General features: G+C 44.4%; 4 protein-coding genes across 4 annotated transcripts; 1 reads left to right on the top strand and 3 right to left on the bottom strand.

Moving 5' to 3' along the window:
* Positions 1-923: 923 nt before the first annotated feature.
* Positions 924-4042, bottom strand: K441DRAFT_629546 (interferon-induced GTP-binding protein Mx). Its single transcript, XM_067646237.1, has 4 exons — positions 3884-4042; positions 3036-3830; positions 1475-2959; positions 924-1425 (listed from the first exon to the last, which is right to left on the bottom strand). The coding sequence occupies exons 1-4, from the start codon at positions 3981-3983 to the stop codon at positions 1157-1159; spliced, it is 2649 nt and encodes an 882-aa protein (XP_067507950.1). The 5' UTR covers positions 3984-4042; the 3' UTR covers positions 924-1156.
* A 1310-nt stretch (positions 4043-5352) lies between these two features.
* Positions 5353-6600, top strand: K441DRAFT_629542 (mitochondrial import inner membrane translocase subunit tim-17). The gene is made up of 6 exons (XM_067646236.1): positions 5353-5490; positions 5553-5568; positions 5622-5641; positions 5695-5731; positions 5786-5885; positions 5953-6600. The coding sequence occupies exons 1-6, from the start codon at positions 5422-5424 to the stop codon at positions 6188-6190; spliced, it is 480 nt and encodes a 159-aa protein (XP_067507949.1). The 5' UTR covers positions 5353-5421; the 3' UTR covers positions 6191-6600.
* On the bottom strand, positions 6552-10164 carry K441DRAFT_629539 (uncharacterized protein). The gene is made up of 2 exons (XM_067646235.1): positions 9366-10164; positions 6552-9319 (listed from the first exon to the last, which is right to left on the bottom strand). The coding sequence occupies exons 1-2, from the start codon at positions 9922-9924 to the stop codon at positions 6843-6845; spliced, it is 3036 nt and encodes a 1011-aa protein (XP_067507948.1). The 5' UTR covers positions 9925-10164; the 3' UTR covers positions 6552-6842.
* Positions 10165-10640: 476 nt separating this feature from the next.
* K441DRAFT_604424 (HAD-like protein) lies at positions 10641-12644 on the bottom strand (the record flags this gene model as incomplete). The annotated part of the gene is made up of 4 exons (XM_067645342.1): positions 10641-11141; positions 11200-11395; positions 11462-11876; positions 12320-12644. 4 exons carry the CDS (start codon positions 12642-12644, stop codon positions 10641-10643), a joined length of 1437 nt encoding a protein of 478 aa, XP_067507947.1.
* Between the last annotated feature and the right edge of the window lie 4678 nt (positions 12645-17322).

Below are 17322 nucleotides of genomic sequence, written 5' to 3'. Positions count from 1 at the left end.
GCCAGGACATGCACTCCCTCGCATTTCCACAGGGAATGCCATTGAGCCGTAGAAGCAAGATCAGCCAGCATTAGCCAGTTCAGGACTAACAATTCCCTAGCTCTCACTCAGACCATGACATCAGGGATGCATATAACTATTCTATTAGTTATTTAAGTTATGATTACTATACATGTTTATAATCAATATAATCACCCGTAGTAAAACCAGGTAGGAATAGAATGTAGTGATAAAGCTCTGGTGTTGAGAAAGTTCCTTATTAATTTTCGTATTACGGAGTATATGGTCGGCATTAACCAAAAAGCGCCGAGCATATTGTTTTACCCACGAGAAACGTCCTTGCGGGCTTTTAGGAAAAGTTATTATATATACGTCAACGCGTATCTCATCGAAAGCTCCTTTTCAATCACCACCTACCAGCCATGTCTTCCTCATAACGCACACCTGCACAAGGCTCCACCCAAAAGCTACCACGAGAAGAAGAAACCGACACTACTTTAAGTATTTAAAAAGCCGGCTTCAACATATAGCCATCAAAGCTATCAACCTCAAGGAATCGATTAATAAAACGACGAGTGGCGATGCGGGCAGGAACACGGTAAGCAATAAGGAAGCAAATAAGGCAGCAGAAGATAAGGGAATTAAGTAGTAAGTATAACTCGTAGAGCCTCTCTTAAGCCAAGACCAATCTAATCCTAATTAGGAAATTAGTGTATAATCAATATAATTAATATGAAATCAAAATCAATGGCCTATAACTGGAATGCGCACGCACGTCTTCTTTATCAATGCCAGCTGTTTTCGAATGCTTGCTTCAAGCTCACTCGGCCTCGAGCTGTACTACCGTGGAGTCGAGCCATTTTATAGGCTCTTTGAGTCAATGTCAATTAATTTCTTATAAAGAGAATCCAAAGCCTAGATAGGCCAGCAGTTAGGTATGCTAACGTTAAGTACAATAATACCCTGAATTTGCCACTGGAAGGGTGCGGAATAGTACAGATGGATAGCTCATTCAACCCCTCAATAACTACCGCCCCAATGAGAGCATTTCATACTACACGATTTCCAATGAAACACTTTCCTAAACAAGCCAAACCTCCAGAAATAAATCCAGAGACAGAATGTGTAGCCGAAAAGCTGTAATCAAAGCTTCGATCTACAACACGTCCATACCATCCATCACAACCGACGAGCCATACACCGAACTGCGAGTTCTGGAAGTACCTGAGCCAAAACCATGGGGCGGCGTGGGAGAAAAGTTGGCAAAAACACTGGGCTGTGGGGGTGCCACATCTTGGTATTTGCGGTCGAGCACGTCGAGGCATGCTTGGCCCTCTACCAAAGCCTGGCGCTTCTTCTTAAGTGCCATTCTCTGACGTTCACGCTGAGAATCCTCGGCCAATAGTTGGATACAGTTGTTGTGGCCTGTTGATACGTTAGTGAGGCTATCAAAAACTTAAGCAGCTTCACTCACTATCTCCATCGCACATTCCCAAGCCTGTCATAAGCTCTCCCAGTAGCTGGGTACGAAGAAGCCTGAATAACTTTGCCTGCATGCTCAAACAAATAACATCAAAAAAGCGGAGCGAAGCGATGTTATAGTACCCTCGTATCTTAGCCATAACCTCTACTTCGCGGTGGTACGAGTCAGAGTTGAGTTTGTCACGGAGATTTTGGTCATTCTGCATTTTCCGATGGCGCTCCACTAAGCTAAGCTGTTTTCCAGTCGCGCGTTCAAATTCTTTGAAATACACGTTAATGCGTGCTTCCAACCGCGCTTTCTGAAATGATTCGAGGGCTGTTGCCTTGTTAGATTCCCATAAAACATTGTCTCCTGTGAATGGCTTCTCTTGTTCGGAGCTAAGAAACTGTGTGGCAGCGACATCGCGCTGCTCGCCGAGGTGAAAGCTGATATACTTTTCTACGATTTCCCAGGCTTTCTGGTAAAGCTCCGTAGTGTCCCAAGCCTTGAATACGCCATCGAAAAGTAAGCGCAATTGGTTCTTGAGCGAATAGTCAATAACTTGAAAGAATTTGGTCATGGGTTGATCCCAATGCTCCAAACAACTCAGAATTAGGTGATCCAGAGCTCTTGAGTCCATTTCACCCGGAAGATCAGAGTCGGATATATCATCAAGAACTTTGCGAAGTTCATCTAATTTGAACGTCTTTGCTAAGTTACTCCTCTTAACGAGGTCCTGATTAGAGAGTTGCGATCTACTTTGCCCAGGTGTTGTTGGTGCTTCCAATTTGCGCTTTTTGGTTGGGCTACTATTTGACGAAGCTGGCGCCGGATGACGTATTTCGTTCTCTACATCAGAATCGATTGTGATGGTACCTATGTCATTTTCGATCAGATTTTCGTCGATGCTGTGAGGATTATTTGCTCTACGATACAGTCCTTCGTCAAGGCCACCTCTGAGGAAAAGCGCTGGCTTCTGTGCGCCCAATTCCTGGTAGAAATTTTGTCGGTGCTCTTTCCATGCCAATCGCCACTCTTTGTACGTCTGTTCCCCTTCAATTGCTTTCTGAACACGGCTTGTGAAACTCTGCAACAACTGTATGACGATATGAACAGCATTGTGCGTTGGGGGTTCGGGAAGATCACGCAGTTCTGCATCCAGCTGATCAAGCTGTGAGCGGATGCGGTCTTTGATAGTTGGTAAACTCGCCAGAATCTGCGCTGTTAGCTTCTGTGATAGGATAGTTTGGAGCTGAACAGTTCCATATCGATTTTTAAACTGCGCGAATTGGGTTGCCCATGGCTCTTGCGTCTCAAAGAATTGACGCTCAAGCTCGCGAGCGCGGCCATGGTCGAGCCCTCCGTCAATTTCAACCTGAGAGGGCTGTTTGGTGACGAAATAGGAATGACCCAGCTGAAACTTCTGGCCATTTAGAATTGCGTGCCAAACGTCAACAGGGTCACCTTTGGGGAGACGATCAGGTTTAGTAAGGACGCCTATATCCACATTAGCACATAAATGAAACCATTGATCGGGCTAAAGGAACCCCATATAGTGAATAGGGTGGCTCACCAATGCAACGATGCTCAGCCTTCAGGTTGCGCAAAATTCTAGAAGCGCTAGAATTAGCACAATCCCCTTCCATGGAACAAGCCAGTAGAACAAGCGCATTTTCTGACTTGATGTAATCCTTGACGAGGTTCTTCACTAGCTTGACCAGATATGGCTTGGTTCCATCTTCAGTCTGATTAATGACCCCTGGTAAATCATAAAATGACAAGTTTGGCAAGCCTGGTCCGGAGATGTCCAAGCATACCACATTGGGTGAGAACTCTTGTTGTAAGTGGCAATCATCACCAATTGCGGGGACCGGGCCGGAGACGTACCGCATATAAGGATGGCTTGGATTTAATATGGCCAGCTGTGCTCTATGTATGATGTCTTGCAGAGCATCTTTGTTCTCGATGACCGCAAATGGAGTGTCAACTGGAGTATCTTTTTCAGTCCATGGATAAAACGTTCCAGGATTTCCTCCAAGCGATGGAGGGGCTGGTGTGAACAGGTCGTAACGTCTATTCAAGTAGACCCTACATCCCCAAGAAGCACCTGGCTCATCGTTTGCCGTTGTCGTGATATTCAAAGGGCATCTAGTGCATGTTCCCGAGCTCCTGGGTACTTTGATCTCAGAGATTGCTTCAATCAGTGAGCTCTTGCCCGCTGATTGATCACCCACTACAATTATTCTCGGCAGTGGGATTTCAGACTTCGCAAGGCCAAGTCCTTCCATCTTGTTGATCGCAAGGACCAGTTCTTTGATGCCTCTCCCAACAATCTCAATGCCACTAGCGACTGGAGCATGAGGTACGTCTAAGCGATGTTAGTATTTCAAAGTCGTGGTTGCACTCAAAAGCCTGTCTTACCGCCTGAACCCTCGCTGTTTCCATTTTTGGGATGCTCTATGTGCTGCGCTTCAGCAGGCTGAAGGCTGGTTTGGGTATGCGCGTTGATTGTCTCATCCATAGTCGTGTCACCGAAACCTTGTTGGTGAGTAGTGCTATCGGTGGTGTATTGGCTGGAAGTCGGTGAGATGGCAACACCAGGTTCATGTCGATTGCCTCCTCCAGATCGGAGTTGTCCGACCATTTTGGAAGAAATCGATATGGATGAGGTGAACTAAAAGAAACCTGTCAGCTTCAAAGGTGAATTCAAGCAGGAGGAGTTATTAACTGTAGTGTTTGCTAAGAGGCATAACTCACAAGTTACAGTTTGATCAACAGCAGGAGAACACAAGATTGAAAGGGCGATTGCAGATGTTCTTGAACTGGCTATGGGAAAGAGCCTGCAGGTGTTGAAGAAGGATGGTTGGAGTAGAAAATTATCTGGAGTCAGTTGAAAAAGAAACGAGGGCACAAGGTGAATAAAGACACGATAAGCGAGTAGGTCTTAATTGCACGGGTGTGGATTGACGTGAATACAACACATGTGAATTTGACAGATCACCCTCTTTATACTCATTAGGCGGCGTGGCAGAGAACTTTCACCTAAATTCGAAAGACGTAGATACCTACGCACGGCAAAAGGGTTGGCACTTGCCTTAGCTGAAACAATGGCCGTACGCCACAACAAGACAAGCTCCAAAGAAGACAAAAGAATATCAGACGGCTTTTCGGCAAATTGGACGAAGACTCATTCACATCTGTAGAATCCTGAAGGCCTAAACTTCACCTTTCGGAGGGGCATAATGGAAACTTTTGATTTTTGCAGTTTGGCAACTGACATGATTTGTAATATAGTTGCCGTAGAGGAAAAGGAAATCGAGTGAAGAATATGAGCGATTATGTGAGGCTGTAAGTAGACCAGCTGGGTTTCTACCTAATACGTAGTGGAAGGGTGCCAAATAACCAAGAATTAAGGCGGTTCCTTTCCTACACTCCTTCGGTGCAAAAGCTCTAGGGCGTCCGTTCGGGCCATGTCCTAAATTCTATAAGCGTAAAGACATGACGACTAGTAGAATTGGGTGAGCGAGAAGTGTCAGAGACTGCATTTCGCATAGCCGTTTCTCTCCTTGAACTAAGTTCGGAGACGGAATAGGTCCTATATGTGGAGACATCCTTGTACTGATACTCCAGAAAGATAGTGCTCTTCAAGGTGAGCAGGATACTAAAGTATTGATGTGAATGGACATGTAGTCTGATGTCCAGATATGAGGGGTAGAGGAAAACTGGGCATCACGTGAAGCTTCGCCGAAACCAGCGCCTGGAGCAAAAGTTGAATATCACCACGCAGACACTATCTCAACTCCACCGCTAACCCCGCGCCATCTATACTACCTATATACTCCCATCTTCCATCACGCCCCCCCCCTCTGTGCATATCGCCTCCTCCGGGACCCACAAAGGTCGAGCGCCTCCTACGTTCCTCCGCCATCCTCCTGGAGCCTTTCGCGAATACATAAAAGATGGACCACTCAAGAGACCCGTGCCCTTGGGTGGCACTAAGTGATTTTGGAGGAGCATTCTGCATGGGAGTATGCCTGCCTCAATTGCTTCTTAAAACATCTTTTTGTACCCTGCTAATATCTTCGCGTAGGCAATCGGTGGCGCAGGTTCGTACTCACTCCGCAATCTCATATCCAGCATATAACTAAGACCCATCTAGTGTGGCATGGCGTGAAAGGTGTAAGCTCTCCTCTCTAGACAAATCTCTAGCACAACAAACTCACTATCTACAGTTTCGAAATAGTCCCTATGGCGAACGGCGCATCGGCGGTAATACCTGCTCCCTTCTCTCCTCACAACTAAGATCCTGACATTCTAATCTAGCAATAACTGCCATTAAAGCCCGCGCACCCATATTAGGAGGAAACTTCGGTGTGTGGGGTGGTCTCTTCTCGACATTCGACTGCGCCGTCAAGGGAATTCGGTAGAGTGCCCGCCGCAACTCCCTCCAACACACCTTTGTAATCCTCACTAACCCAGCCAACCAACAGTAAGAAGGAAGATCCCTGGAACGCAATCATAGCCGGTTTCTTTACCGGTGGTTCACTCGCCGTCCGCGGCGGCGCTAAAGCCGTGCGCAACGGCGCCATCGGCTGTGCGATCCTGCTCGCCGTCATTGAAGGCGTTGGCATCGGCTTCCAGCGCATGATGGCCGAGAACACGCGATTAGAGCCCCCACCTCCACCACAAGAACAGTCAATGATAGAAGGGCGGGGAATGGTAGCATAGACATCGCACGCTGGGCATAATTGGATATAATTTGAAGCATCACGCGAGACGGTGCAGCACGTCATGTGTACGGATTCGGAGTGGAATTTTTCGGATGATCTTCTGATGCATAGCCGGTTGGCTTGAAGCTGGCTGAACCGGCGTCTTTTAACACTCTCCTCTACTTTATCCTCTGTTGTATATTTTTAGCGGCTGTTGTATGCGCTGACATCTGAGTACTTCCCATAGAGGGAAATAACAATAATCGCGCCATGCGTGATTTGTATCATTGCTGTAAAGAGAGAAGGGATGTACGATCTAGGGATGGGTTTTTGGCGCAAAAATAGAGTCATTGATTTCATTCAGTCTCGTGTATTGCCTTGTCCAAAGCCATCAGCAGCATATAAAAGGTCCACAGTCATTCTTATCCCATTCACCCTAACTATTTACAAACTATGAAGACCCAAACGCCATCATCCCATTCGTGGTTAGTCATATCTAGCCGTCGTGAACTTATCAAAGCATCAATCTTCGATCACGCCGGTTATGCTAGTACACAAAGAAAAACCCCAAAGATCAGAACGCTCAGCCCGAACACCAAACAGAACAGAGCGTCTGCCACTCAAGTAATCCCTCGAAATCTACACTAGCAGTCTATTAACATCAACTTTCATCACAGATTCCCGATAACGACCATAAACCTCAATTTCCCATCCGAAGCTCTCCTCAGTCCGCCTCTCGTACCATCTGTTTGGCCTTGCTCGCTGCCCTGGCTCCCTTCCTCACGCCCATTCAATGCGACCTCGTCAAGCATCAATGTGCTGCTCTTCCATCCCCAACTCTGGCTGAAATTGAATCGATCTGGTGCGCTTTCATAAACAGATAACAGTCTACCACCTTTACTCGGGCTGTATATCTTGAAATACGTCTTTATCGTCGGACGAGCATCGACGTAAGGTGGAAGAGTGGGTGTTGCGGCGCGAGATTTACGCGGAACAAGCAGGGAGAGCGTCGGATTTGGGTATGCGGTATCCGGGTCTTCATTCTCAGAGTCGTCAGACGTAGCATAAGGTGAGGATGGAGCGTAGGCGTAAGCTGAATAAACGGTATCACCGTCCAAAGGAGATGGTGAGAGAGCAGGGAAATTGAGGAGGTTGGAGTTCGAGCTGTTGCCAGGCGCAGGACAAGAAGATGAGGTAGGACGCGCGAACGGGCCACTGGACTGATGATTGTGTAGAGGTAAATGGTGCCTCCTTCGCGCCAGCGCGCTTGTACTGCTGAAAAGAGGGTTCCTAGAGCCTGTTGACACAAGAGTTGCGTCTGGATCGCCCCCGCTGCCGCTTGTATCTTCCTCGGCCGGTTGCTCGTTCTGGTCCGGCCGCCCTCCACCACGCCCACGACGCCGGTCGCGCCGTTCGCTGCGTAGAAGCATTTCTCGCTCGAGCAGTCCGATTCGTTCATCAACGGTACCAATGCTGTTTTGCGCAAGCCCCGTTCCGCCGCTCACCAGTGCTTCCTCTGCCTCACGCTCCTTGGCCCGGTGCAGGTACACGCCCAGCTGCACATTCTTAGCCGAGCGGACTTTTTGGATATAGATGTTCCAGAGGGAGCCCGCATAGAACACCGTACGTGAGTACACTCGTTTCTTCTCTTTTAGGAGGCGTGGGTTAGGAAACTCGGCTGAAAATCGGAAAGGCGGATAGTGAGTATAGGCAATAGGTTTAGGCTGGCCAGCATTGCTACCACTTGCGGATCCAGGGCGCGCAGGATAGTCAGTACGCGTGTTCGGATTAGTGGAAGTCGAAGGAGAGGAGGCAAAGTCTGTTGCCCACTGCGCATCTTCGGGCTGCAAAGTAGCAGAAAGCCGGGATGCGTGACGCTGAAAGGAGTTCGAAGTAGTGACAACGGGCTCTGCGTTACCACCCATGACAATATTGCAGTCAGTGCTTGGAATCCAGAACTTGCGCGGTTTCCCGTTGGCGTCCCAGCTCCCGGATTCCATCTCGCCATCATCCTCTTCAGGTGTCCGGGTTCCAAGTTTTCGTTTACCCTTCGATGATGATGATGATGCACTGTCATTAGACGACACCTTGGTCAGTGTCGTTTGTTGGTTTGCTGAAGGCTCTTCCGCTGGCTTGCTTAGTCCAAGTTCCATATCCAAATCACCCGCGTTCACTACTTTTTGTCGTAACTCCATCTGCTGCCAGAGGGCATTTGAGATAACCTTTTCGGGCATAACCGGGAGTCCTAGAATATCACATGCTTTTCGAATGAATTGTAACTGCTCAAAATCGAGGTGGATGTAGTGAATTCCTTCATCTAGAAGGACTAGTAGTGGTTCAACGTCAGGGTTCGTGTATAGCGCAAGCCATCTATGATGAGAGTCCGGCGTAAGACGACTCGCCGTCATGGAGTTTTGGCGATAGACGGCATCAAATCGGACCGCCATAAGGCAAAGCATATCTGGTGCTTTAACGACTGTCTTCTTCCCTCTCTCAATCAACCCAGCCTCAATAGCTTTCTGTTTGAGCCGTCGATCTAAAAGGCGTTTTGCCAGAACCCAGCGATCCCATTCTCCATCAATGAAGAAACCATCTCCACCAACAATCTCACGAATGATATCCCCAGGAATGGCATCCCAATATTTAAGAGGCATCTCCCAACCATCTCTGCAAAGCATTGACTTGGCGGATGCCAAAATTCTCTCACCAGACCGACCGTAGTAATTCGCTGTGACTAGTCTGATTAAAGGCGATAAAGTCTCTGGACTCATTTGGCGAAGTATGGCATCGATACTTGAATCAACCAAGTCTTGCATCTCGAGCCAGCATCCAGTTGCGAAGAGTCCAATAGCTTCAGCATCCTCTTCTTGGGAAACATCGCAACCATAAAGACGCTTCAGGGCAAGCTCAAAAGCATTTTGTGTGATACTTGAGTCAATTTCTTCCGGATGAAGGGTAATCTCTTTAGCTTGGCTTTCGATCCAAGGTTCAGAAAGTGCAGTCGTGAAGAAAGGTGCTCGATCGAGGATCAGACGGTGTAGTGCATATTTCTGCCCGAAGGCGCCTACCGTAATATCCGAATGACGCCCTTCGAGGAGACCTCTTGTATACAAATGATCCGGTAGCGACGCCGCCTCAGATGTGAATGCTATAGAAGTCAATAATATGGAATTAGAGAGAATCAGATGACATACACCGCATATATGCAGGTCCAGCACTTTGATGGTACGACGGTGCTCGGGAAGAAACAGGAGAGCTTTGTGCTGCAAAAAGTCTACTCAATGTAGTCAAGGTAGTATATTCACGTCTCTCAATCGATCTCCGACTTTCAACAGGTGTGGTGGGGTCGTCAGCATCCTTCTCCGCCTTTTCCATTCTATTGTTATTTCGTGTGGCTAAAGAGGCTTCATCTTCGAATCTAGCTGTCCGCCTCACAGTTGCAGTAGAGGAACCCGAAAGGGCGGCGAGCGGACGCAGCGAATTTGGAGGTGACGTGGAAGTGACAGACGGCCTTACCGAGTCTGTCGTGAGGCTGGGTGATGTGGAGGGAGCGGAGGAGAATATCGATGGAGGATTGGACGAGAAGAGGGAGGTCCTCGAGGCGTTACTGGGACCTGCAGCATCATCTGCGGGTGTTGGACCTGCGTCGAAGCTCCACGTAGGCGGATGGGGCGGTTGGTCAAGACTAAGGGTAGACTCGGCGCGATTCAGGTCTTCAGAAGCCCCCTGTTCATCCGCTTGCTGTTGATGCATGGTGGTATCTGCCTGTGGAATTGGGGACTTCCTAAAACATAGCGTTGAGGGTTGTAAGATGTGATAAAGCACACGACAGTACAACAACGTAATTTAAATAGCACAATTATATTAAGGAGTATCTCGACGAAGAGTATGTACCAGAGAAGAGGATAAAGAGAAATATAAAGTATAGTAGAGAAGTGTCAGAAGATTAAGGCTGGGGTGATATGAAGACGTTGGTGTTGATGACGCTTGTGATGCGGCACAAGCTGCAAGATAGCGAGGTGCGTCAGGGTCCGCCACAATCATTTGGGCTATGGCGCGCCACGATGCCAAGTTTAATGCAGTATAGTTTCCCGGATCGGGTAAACCTTACATGCACCTCCAAAATGTTTGCGGCTCCACCTCGAAAGCCCACTTGCTCCTGTTGGTTTTACGAAGTGCATCCTTCTCTTCTGAAGGATCAAATATTCATGACCAAGCTCACTTTATACTAACCCACCGGACAAGCGCTGCTCTTCGAATTCGCACTGGTGATTAACACAAGGATACTCCAATTTTGGCACACTTAGAATCGATACTATGAGTGATAACATTATGTTTTTCTGAATAGACATAGGGTCACATTACTACAGGGTGAGCCCAAATCTCTCTTTCATGATAACATCAAAGACTTGGCATAACCGAATCACTCCGAATCAATTCCAACCTACAAATTCTTAAGGAATGCCTGCTTAATACCTCCAAGCAGCACGTAAGGCCTTGACAGCCATTGCTGTGGGAACGCCACGATTTCCAATCTTCATTTTAGTCTTTCCATAAAGACACACCCATGCTGTCTCCCACCCTCCATCATCAAGTTGAAGGGAGAGTAGACACTGCAGATCCCTATCATCCGTCATACCGAGCGCCTGCGCGGCGAGTAATCGCAGAACAATTCCCATCATGTCATTATCGCAGCCAAACCGCTCAGCTAGACGGTCCTCTACAAGCTTTCGGAGCTCTATTATCTCCGAGTCGCTGTTTTCTGCACAAAGATGACCAAGGTAGTAGAAAATCCAGTCTGGGCAGAGGTAGTATCGAGTTCCATGCATGTAAGCACGCATGAGCAGAATCTGGCGCATCCATGCAAGAGGCTTGGAAAGCTCTTTTCCGCGTCCCTTGCGGTAGAAGAGGCGAAGAACGTTCGCATTGATAAATGGGTCCAATCGGGGTCGATTGTGGTCAAAGTAAGTCTGGACGGATATTTAAATATCAAAAGCGAAGAGTTCGATCCTGTTTCAGAAAACTTACAAGGAGTAAGCCATCACTATTGACATACTTTAGCATATCATCCATTACAGACTTCGTTACTTCCTTCGTCATTTCCAGCCCTAGAAATGCAAGAGTAGTGGCATCGAGATCGTCCGGGAAATTCGAATCCGTTAGAACGGGTTCGTCAATGAACATACCCCATGTGGGGCGATTACTTGCTAACGTTACTAGATTTCTAAACAATATTCAGTATCACCAAATGGACCATGGACATAGATAAGGCTAGTTGGAAAACTCTTACCTGTTGCCCGAAGCATGAAGAATGAGCAGCTGCGCGAAATTATCGCGGATAGTGACTCCAGTTTCTGTCACAGAAAACATCTTTCCAGCATTTCTGTTAAGGTACTCTTCCCCACGTCTAACTGGATCACTGAATTTGTTTTTGAGAAGAGTTCTGACGTTCTCGCTCGTATTAAAGACAATGCCTTGCATGCCTAAACACTCAGCAGCAATAACATTCTCGATTCGATCATCCACAAAAATTGTAGACTGAGGGTCAACCTTTGTCTTTTCCAACAAATGCTGATAGAAAGCAAAATTGGGTTTCCTGACCCCAGCCCGCCCAGAAGTGAAGACGCTCTCGAATATATCCCATTCCGAAAGGTCCTTATGCAGGAGCTCAAAATCCGGAATTGAAATATTAGACATAGCCAGTGCTTTAATCAATATTCAATATCAATATGGGGTCGTATTGATATTGATATTGAACATGCATTTAATATTGATATTATATTGAATATTGAAATTTTTGCCAAGCCTCCATACAAATATAAAGTAAGGACCGTGCACCTGATGATATAATCACGTCGAAGACCTTCCCCCTCCCCCTCCTCCCCTTGCCCCCCCTTTAGGATACACTCTATTTCTCTATTACTCCTACCTACATACCCATTTATTCACCTATGCACATAGCCTAGTGTATATATGGGCATAATATAGGCCTATTTAGCTATAAAATTAAATATTCTTAGTATATGTATATATTTTTTCAATATTCAATATATTGAATATTGACACTTTTTGTATTGATATTGAATATTGAATGATCAATATTCAATATTCAATAACTTTAATCAATATTGAATATAGATTAAAGCACTGGACATAGCGAAGACGCGCAGCTCGCCATCGGCTGTTGCTTTGAGTTCTTTGATCAGTGCAACAAGATCTTCATCATACCGTAATGTAGACGTAGCTAAACCTATTGTGTGCTGGAGTTCCTCAGGTTTAAATTGAAACTCGTTGCCGATCATGTCGTAGCACTCTTGTCTCGATATGCGCCCACATTCATACTCATGCCAAGTCGGCGAGCTGAAGACGGCTTTTAGTTGTGAAGGCTTTATTGAAGAGTTTGTAGGAGTTGAGTAACTGAAGAAGACGTCGCCGAGATCCATAATCAAGGCTCGAAAAGGAGAGGGGCCCATCTTTACAAGTACTGATATAGCCAATCCTAGCCTCAAGACGTATGATGCAAAGTAAATGTAGGAGAATATATTCAGATGGAATGAATTGATGCTATGTATCCAGACTATGCGTAAGTTTAAATATTTTTTTATTATTTGGACTATGCTTACATCCAGCTCTAATCGATGGCTTTGTAATATTAATTCAAGCTACAAGGCCCGGAGTAGCTCTCACACCCTCCAAGCTTTTTTCTGCGCGTCTTACCTGCAGTTTCTATTCACGTTCAATTGATAGAGCTGTCGGTCGACTGTGCGGTAAGCGTTCCTTTTCTTAGCAGAACTAAATCTCTATTAGGCAAATGTAAGTTAACATAGCCGTGCATGGTCAACCGGGACTTGCGGCTAGGATATTGCAGGACATGTTAGTCAGAAAGGATCCGACAAGAAGTCACAGACTTGCTAATAGGCAGGCTAAGTAGGCTTGTAGGACGTGCGTGGGCCGTGCAAGAACCAATTTCTGGTACAAGCTCATGTGCAAGGTCATGATTAGGGTATGTGTTAGCAAGCACCGTCCTCATTTTGAGCTTTGTACGCTCTGCGCACGTCCTGGCTTGCTTATTAGCAAGTCTGCAATGTCAAGAAGCGATGATCCTAGTACGCAGTGATAGCAATAAGTAATTAGTTATGATTATGTTGTATTATCAGGAATATAACTAACTTAATTGTAATAGCACCTGCTTAGGGCTCACAATGGGTTGGGTAGGCGTGGATAATACTACCTTACTCCCTACCCAGTCACGGAGTGGGTGTATGAAAAAGTATACACCTGTGAGGTGACATGCTCTACGCCACTCGGCTACCAGACAAACCCAAAAAGGTAAACGAGTATCTGGCACACTTGCCAGGTACGCGCGTAGAACAATATATAAGCGAGGTAACGGCCGGGTCCCCGACGCACGGGCCCGCCACCTGACAACACCCTTGAATACCCAAATGTCCTAAAAGAATTACCTATAAATAATTAACCCTACTGGGTAATACCCGAAGACCCAGTCACGTGAAAAAGAGGGAGAGAGAGGTATTATAGTAGATATTATAGTAGATATAGAGCTTTGGCGGAGCCTTGATAGACTATATAGAGCTTCGATAGAGCTCCGTGTAGAGCTTTGGTAGAGCTTTATGCGGAGCCTTAGCAGAGCTCCGTATAGAGCCTTTGGCAGGGCCTCTGACTCGGTTTGGCGCGTGCTGTATTTAACTAAGAGTCTACTAATCTATAATAATTTTAGCTTAAAGCTAGACTCTACACCGGCTCGTCGCATCCGGTTGAAAGCGCTGCCGACTATTCGGAGAAACCCGCCTGTTTACTAGGTAAAATGGGGTTAATCTCCGACAAAACTATAGTACCTGTCAGATAACTCATATAGAGCTATTCATTGATGAAATGGGTTGATTGATTGATGATCTTGATCGTCTTGATGGATGCTTGACCTAGGGCCCCTAGGCTTAGACGAAGATATTTACAATACACGTGACCCGTGCACGTGGCCCGTGCACGTCCTACGCCACCGAGAATATAGATTATCTGATATACCCCCTTAGCTTCGACCTGGTTGAGGACAAAGCTAGCTACCTTCTCGTGTCCGTTTATGCGTTAATTGAACCGTAATCTTATCTAAATCCTTCCTTCTCGCCCTAACCTTCTCCCTTAGGTCCTCTAGTTGCTTCTCCTTATTTAGCCGCTCCTTAATATCTACTATTCCGATTATATTAACAAAGCTCTTGAACCTCTGCTTAGGTAGGGCCTTTATAAGTCCATTAGCGATTATCTCCTTCATCGCTTTCTATTGTAATAGCACTCGTCTTATTACGTATTCTTAACGCAACTAGTGTTAATAGATGTTAACGTGTCGGAGCTTCGTGATTAGCTTTACCGTGTCTTTTATAATTAGTTAGAGTGTCTAAATATTGTTATAGTTGATAATTAAGGGCTTATTTAGGTGTAACGTTATTACTTTAAATAGCCTACTAATAAAGATAGCTTCCTTTGCTGTCTGTAATAGGGCTAATAACTTGGCTTCTGTGCTTAACGTCGTAACAGTACCTTACTTGTTTACTCTCTAGGCAATCGGCCCCCTAAATAGCTTTATAATATATCCTTGTGAGCTTTTTCTATTAACGGAGTTGTCCGCAAATAATGCGTCGCTAGTATAGATAAATAATTGCGCTTTACTTCTACTGTCTCCGTCGTCTCGTCCTTAGTCGCGTATTCCTTTATCTCTCCCTCTACCGTTTATTCCTTCCTTATCTCCTCTATAGTAGATTGCTCTACTCCTTATGCTATATAGGTACTAAATAACTCTGTCTGCCGCTTAATAGTGTTTTTAGCTTGGGTCCTAATTAAACCTTACTAGCTGTAATACTGTAAAGGCAATATCTGGACGCGTTATAGTGGCTATATAGAGTACTAAACCTAGTTTTCTCTAATATAACATTATAGAAGCTAGTAGGGATATAGGACGGACTAATAGGTCTGTATTAGGGGACGGACGTATTAAACGGATTATACGGTAATTAGTAGGGAGGAGTTCTGATTCTGCCATAGGAGTGTCTAGAAGACGCCCTCTAAGATCTATCTTATACTAGTTAGCTATCTTCTTAATATAGGCTTCCTGGGATAGCTATAGGAGCCTTTAGCTATGATTACGTAACACGTAAATTTTTAGGAACTATTTTAGCTCGTTAAGGGTACTTATCTGGTATTCCTTGCTTAGCTCTTTAATTGCTTTTTAAGCTTTTTTTATCTATCTTTTAGTAGTAGAAGACAATATTGTCAATATAGAAGAAGATAACTATTTTACCTTTTAGCATAACACACGGCTCCTAGGGTACTTCTTTAAAACCTAATTCGTTTAATAAGCTTATGAGATTCTTCTGCTATAATAGTGGTGATTATTATAGTCCGTATAGGGCTTTTTTTAAGCGTAGTACTTTGTCTATTTTTTCTTTATTAAACCCTAGCGGTAGCTTTATATAGACGACCTTGTTAAGATTATAATAGACAAATATATTGACTATATCTATCTATATCGTCTCTAGGTTAAATTTTGTAGTGATCGCTATAAGGGTTTGGAAGGTTATACTAGCTAATATAGTAGCTCTTATAGGTAGGTCTCCTAGGGCCTATTAATTTCCGTAGACTACTAAGCGTGCCTTACATTTCTGGAGAAATCTATACTTGTCCGTCTTATAGACGAATACCTATATTAAGCTAAGGACCTGCTGTTTCTTTACGTGCTTCTTATCTATTTCTTAAAACGACCTTATTTAATAATGAGATTATAGATAGGCTTGTTGAGCCTCTTAGAACTAATCTTAAAAAGGATGCGTATTAAGGTCCTAGATTAACTTAGGTGGCGAAGGTAAGTTCTTCCTATATAATCTAATACCGCGTATTCTGCCTGATTTTAGCTTACTATTATTAAGTTAACTATTAAGGTTAAACTTCCTTCTTACTAAGAAGGCGCTGTAATAGGCTAATGTAATCCTTTTAGTTATAAAGTCTTTAAACCTATTATTACTAGCTTCCTTAAACGAGTCTTTAATTAAGTTATTAGATACCCCCTAAGTGTTAAATATATCTCCTATTTAATAAGCAATGTCTTAATTAGTACCTTATATATCTGACTTTATAGAATACTTAACGTAAAAGGCATATAGAGATTCTTCGTCTTCTTTTATTGGAGGTGGTGTATAGTACGCATCTTTAAGAGCTCTTGTAAGCTCGAGATCTGCTAACTTATTAAAGGCTTAAACTGGCTTATTAATGTTGTTGTCTTCCTCTTAAATTAACGGTTTAAATACTTCTTTATTATCTTTTAGAAGGACCTCATTCTTAGTTTAGGTATTAGGTAGTTAAATCTTTTTAATTAGTGTATCTAATTTAGCGTATAGGTCCTCTAAGATGTCTGTTCGCTTACCGTTAAAGAATATCTTTTTATTAAAGATAATATCCCTTATAGAGATAATAATACCCTTATATAGGATCTATATCCTATAGATATTTATAGAGTTATAGCCGATAAGATAGCTAATATAGGCTCGCGGATCTAGCTTACTTAGCCTTTTCTTCCTTAGCTAGGCGTCCGACGTTATTATATACGCCCTACAGCCGTAGGCTTTTAGGTGCGTTAGTTGCGGCTTTTTTAATCTCTTATTGGCTAGGAAGGTATAGAACCTCTTATATAGTAATATCTAACCATTACTTTCCCGTGGCGTTTAATCTTAAAGGTAAACTATATAGTTAACTATCTCGTTCTATAGGTTGTGTGGTAGATTAGTAGCAATTCTTATTACTTATGCTCTCTTAATAATTATACCCCCTAAGTATTTAGTAGTACCGTTTTAAGCTTATATATATGGCGCTGAAGGCTTAAATATAATCCCTTAAGTCTGTAGCTATTTAAGGGTTTTCCTTCTCCCTAGCTCGTTGTCTAATCTTATAGTGTTAACTTTAAGGTTATACCTTAGACGAATCTACTAGATGAAATCTTTAAGCACCTATAGTGTCTCCTTTTCCTTACCGTGCGTTGTTATAAAATATAGAAAGGATCTTCCTAAATAGGTGTTATAGATAAGTATAACTTATACAAATCTAGTATACGCTTTCTTAAGGTTAGTTTAGTTAATATAGAGGTTAAAA

Source organism: Cenococcum geophilum, assembly GCF_001692895.1.
Source record: "Cenococcum geophilum 1.58 unplaced genomic scaffold K441scaffold_7, whole genome shotgun sequence".
NCBI lineage: Eukaryota > Fungi > Ascomycota > Dothideomycetes > Gloniales > Gloniaceae > Cenococcum > Cenococcum geophilum.
Note: the sequence above shows the minus strand (reverse complement) of the source record. Positions and strands in the feature narration are given on the sequence as shown.

What these genes read in the sequence shown, in the direction of transcription:
- K441DRAFT_629546 (XM_067646237.1), bottom strand. Translation starts at nt 3,983, where the DNA reads ATGGATGAGACAATCAACGCGCATACCCAAACCAGCCTTCAGCCTGCT. An exon ending in AAACAGCGAGGGTTCAGGCG is followed by an intron (nt 3,831 to 3,883) that starts GTAAGACAGGCT and finishes AACATCGCTTAG; the next exon opens with ACGTACCTCATGCTCCAGTC. An exon ending in GGCTGAGCATCGTTGCATTG is followed by an intron (nt 2,960 to 3,035) that starts GTGAGCCACCCT and finishes ATGTGGATATAG; the next exon opens with GCGTCCTTACTAAACCTGAT.
- K441DRAFT_629542 (XM_067646236.1), top strand. Translation starts at nt 5,422, where the DNA reads ATGGACCACTCAAGAGACCCGTGCCCTTGGGTGGCACTAAGTGATTTT. An exon ending in TGTGGCATGGCGTGAAAGGT is followed by an intron (nt 5,642 to 5,694) that starts GTAAGCTCTCCT and finishes CACTATCTACAG; the next exon opens with TTTCGAAATAGTCCCTATGG. An exon ending in TGCGCCGTCAAGGGAATTCG is followed by an intron (nt 5,886 to 5,952) that starts GTAGAGTGCCCG and finishes GCCAACCAACAG; the next exon opens with TAAGAAGGAAGATCCCTGGA.
- K441DRAFT_629539 (XM_067646235.1), bottom strand. Translation starts at nt 9,924, where the DNA reads ATGCATCAACAGCAAGCGGATGAACAGGGGGCTTCTGAAGACCTGAAT. An exon ending in TGGACCTGCATATATGCGGT is followed by an intron (nt 9,320 to 9,365) that starts GTATGTCATCTG and finishes TGACTTCTATAG; the next exon opens with CATTCACATCTGAGGCGGCG.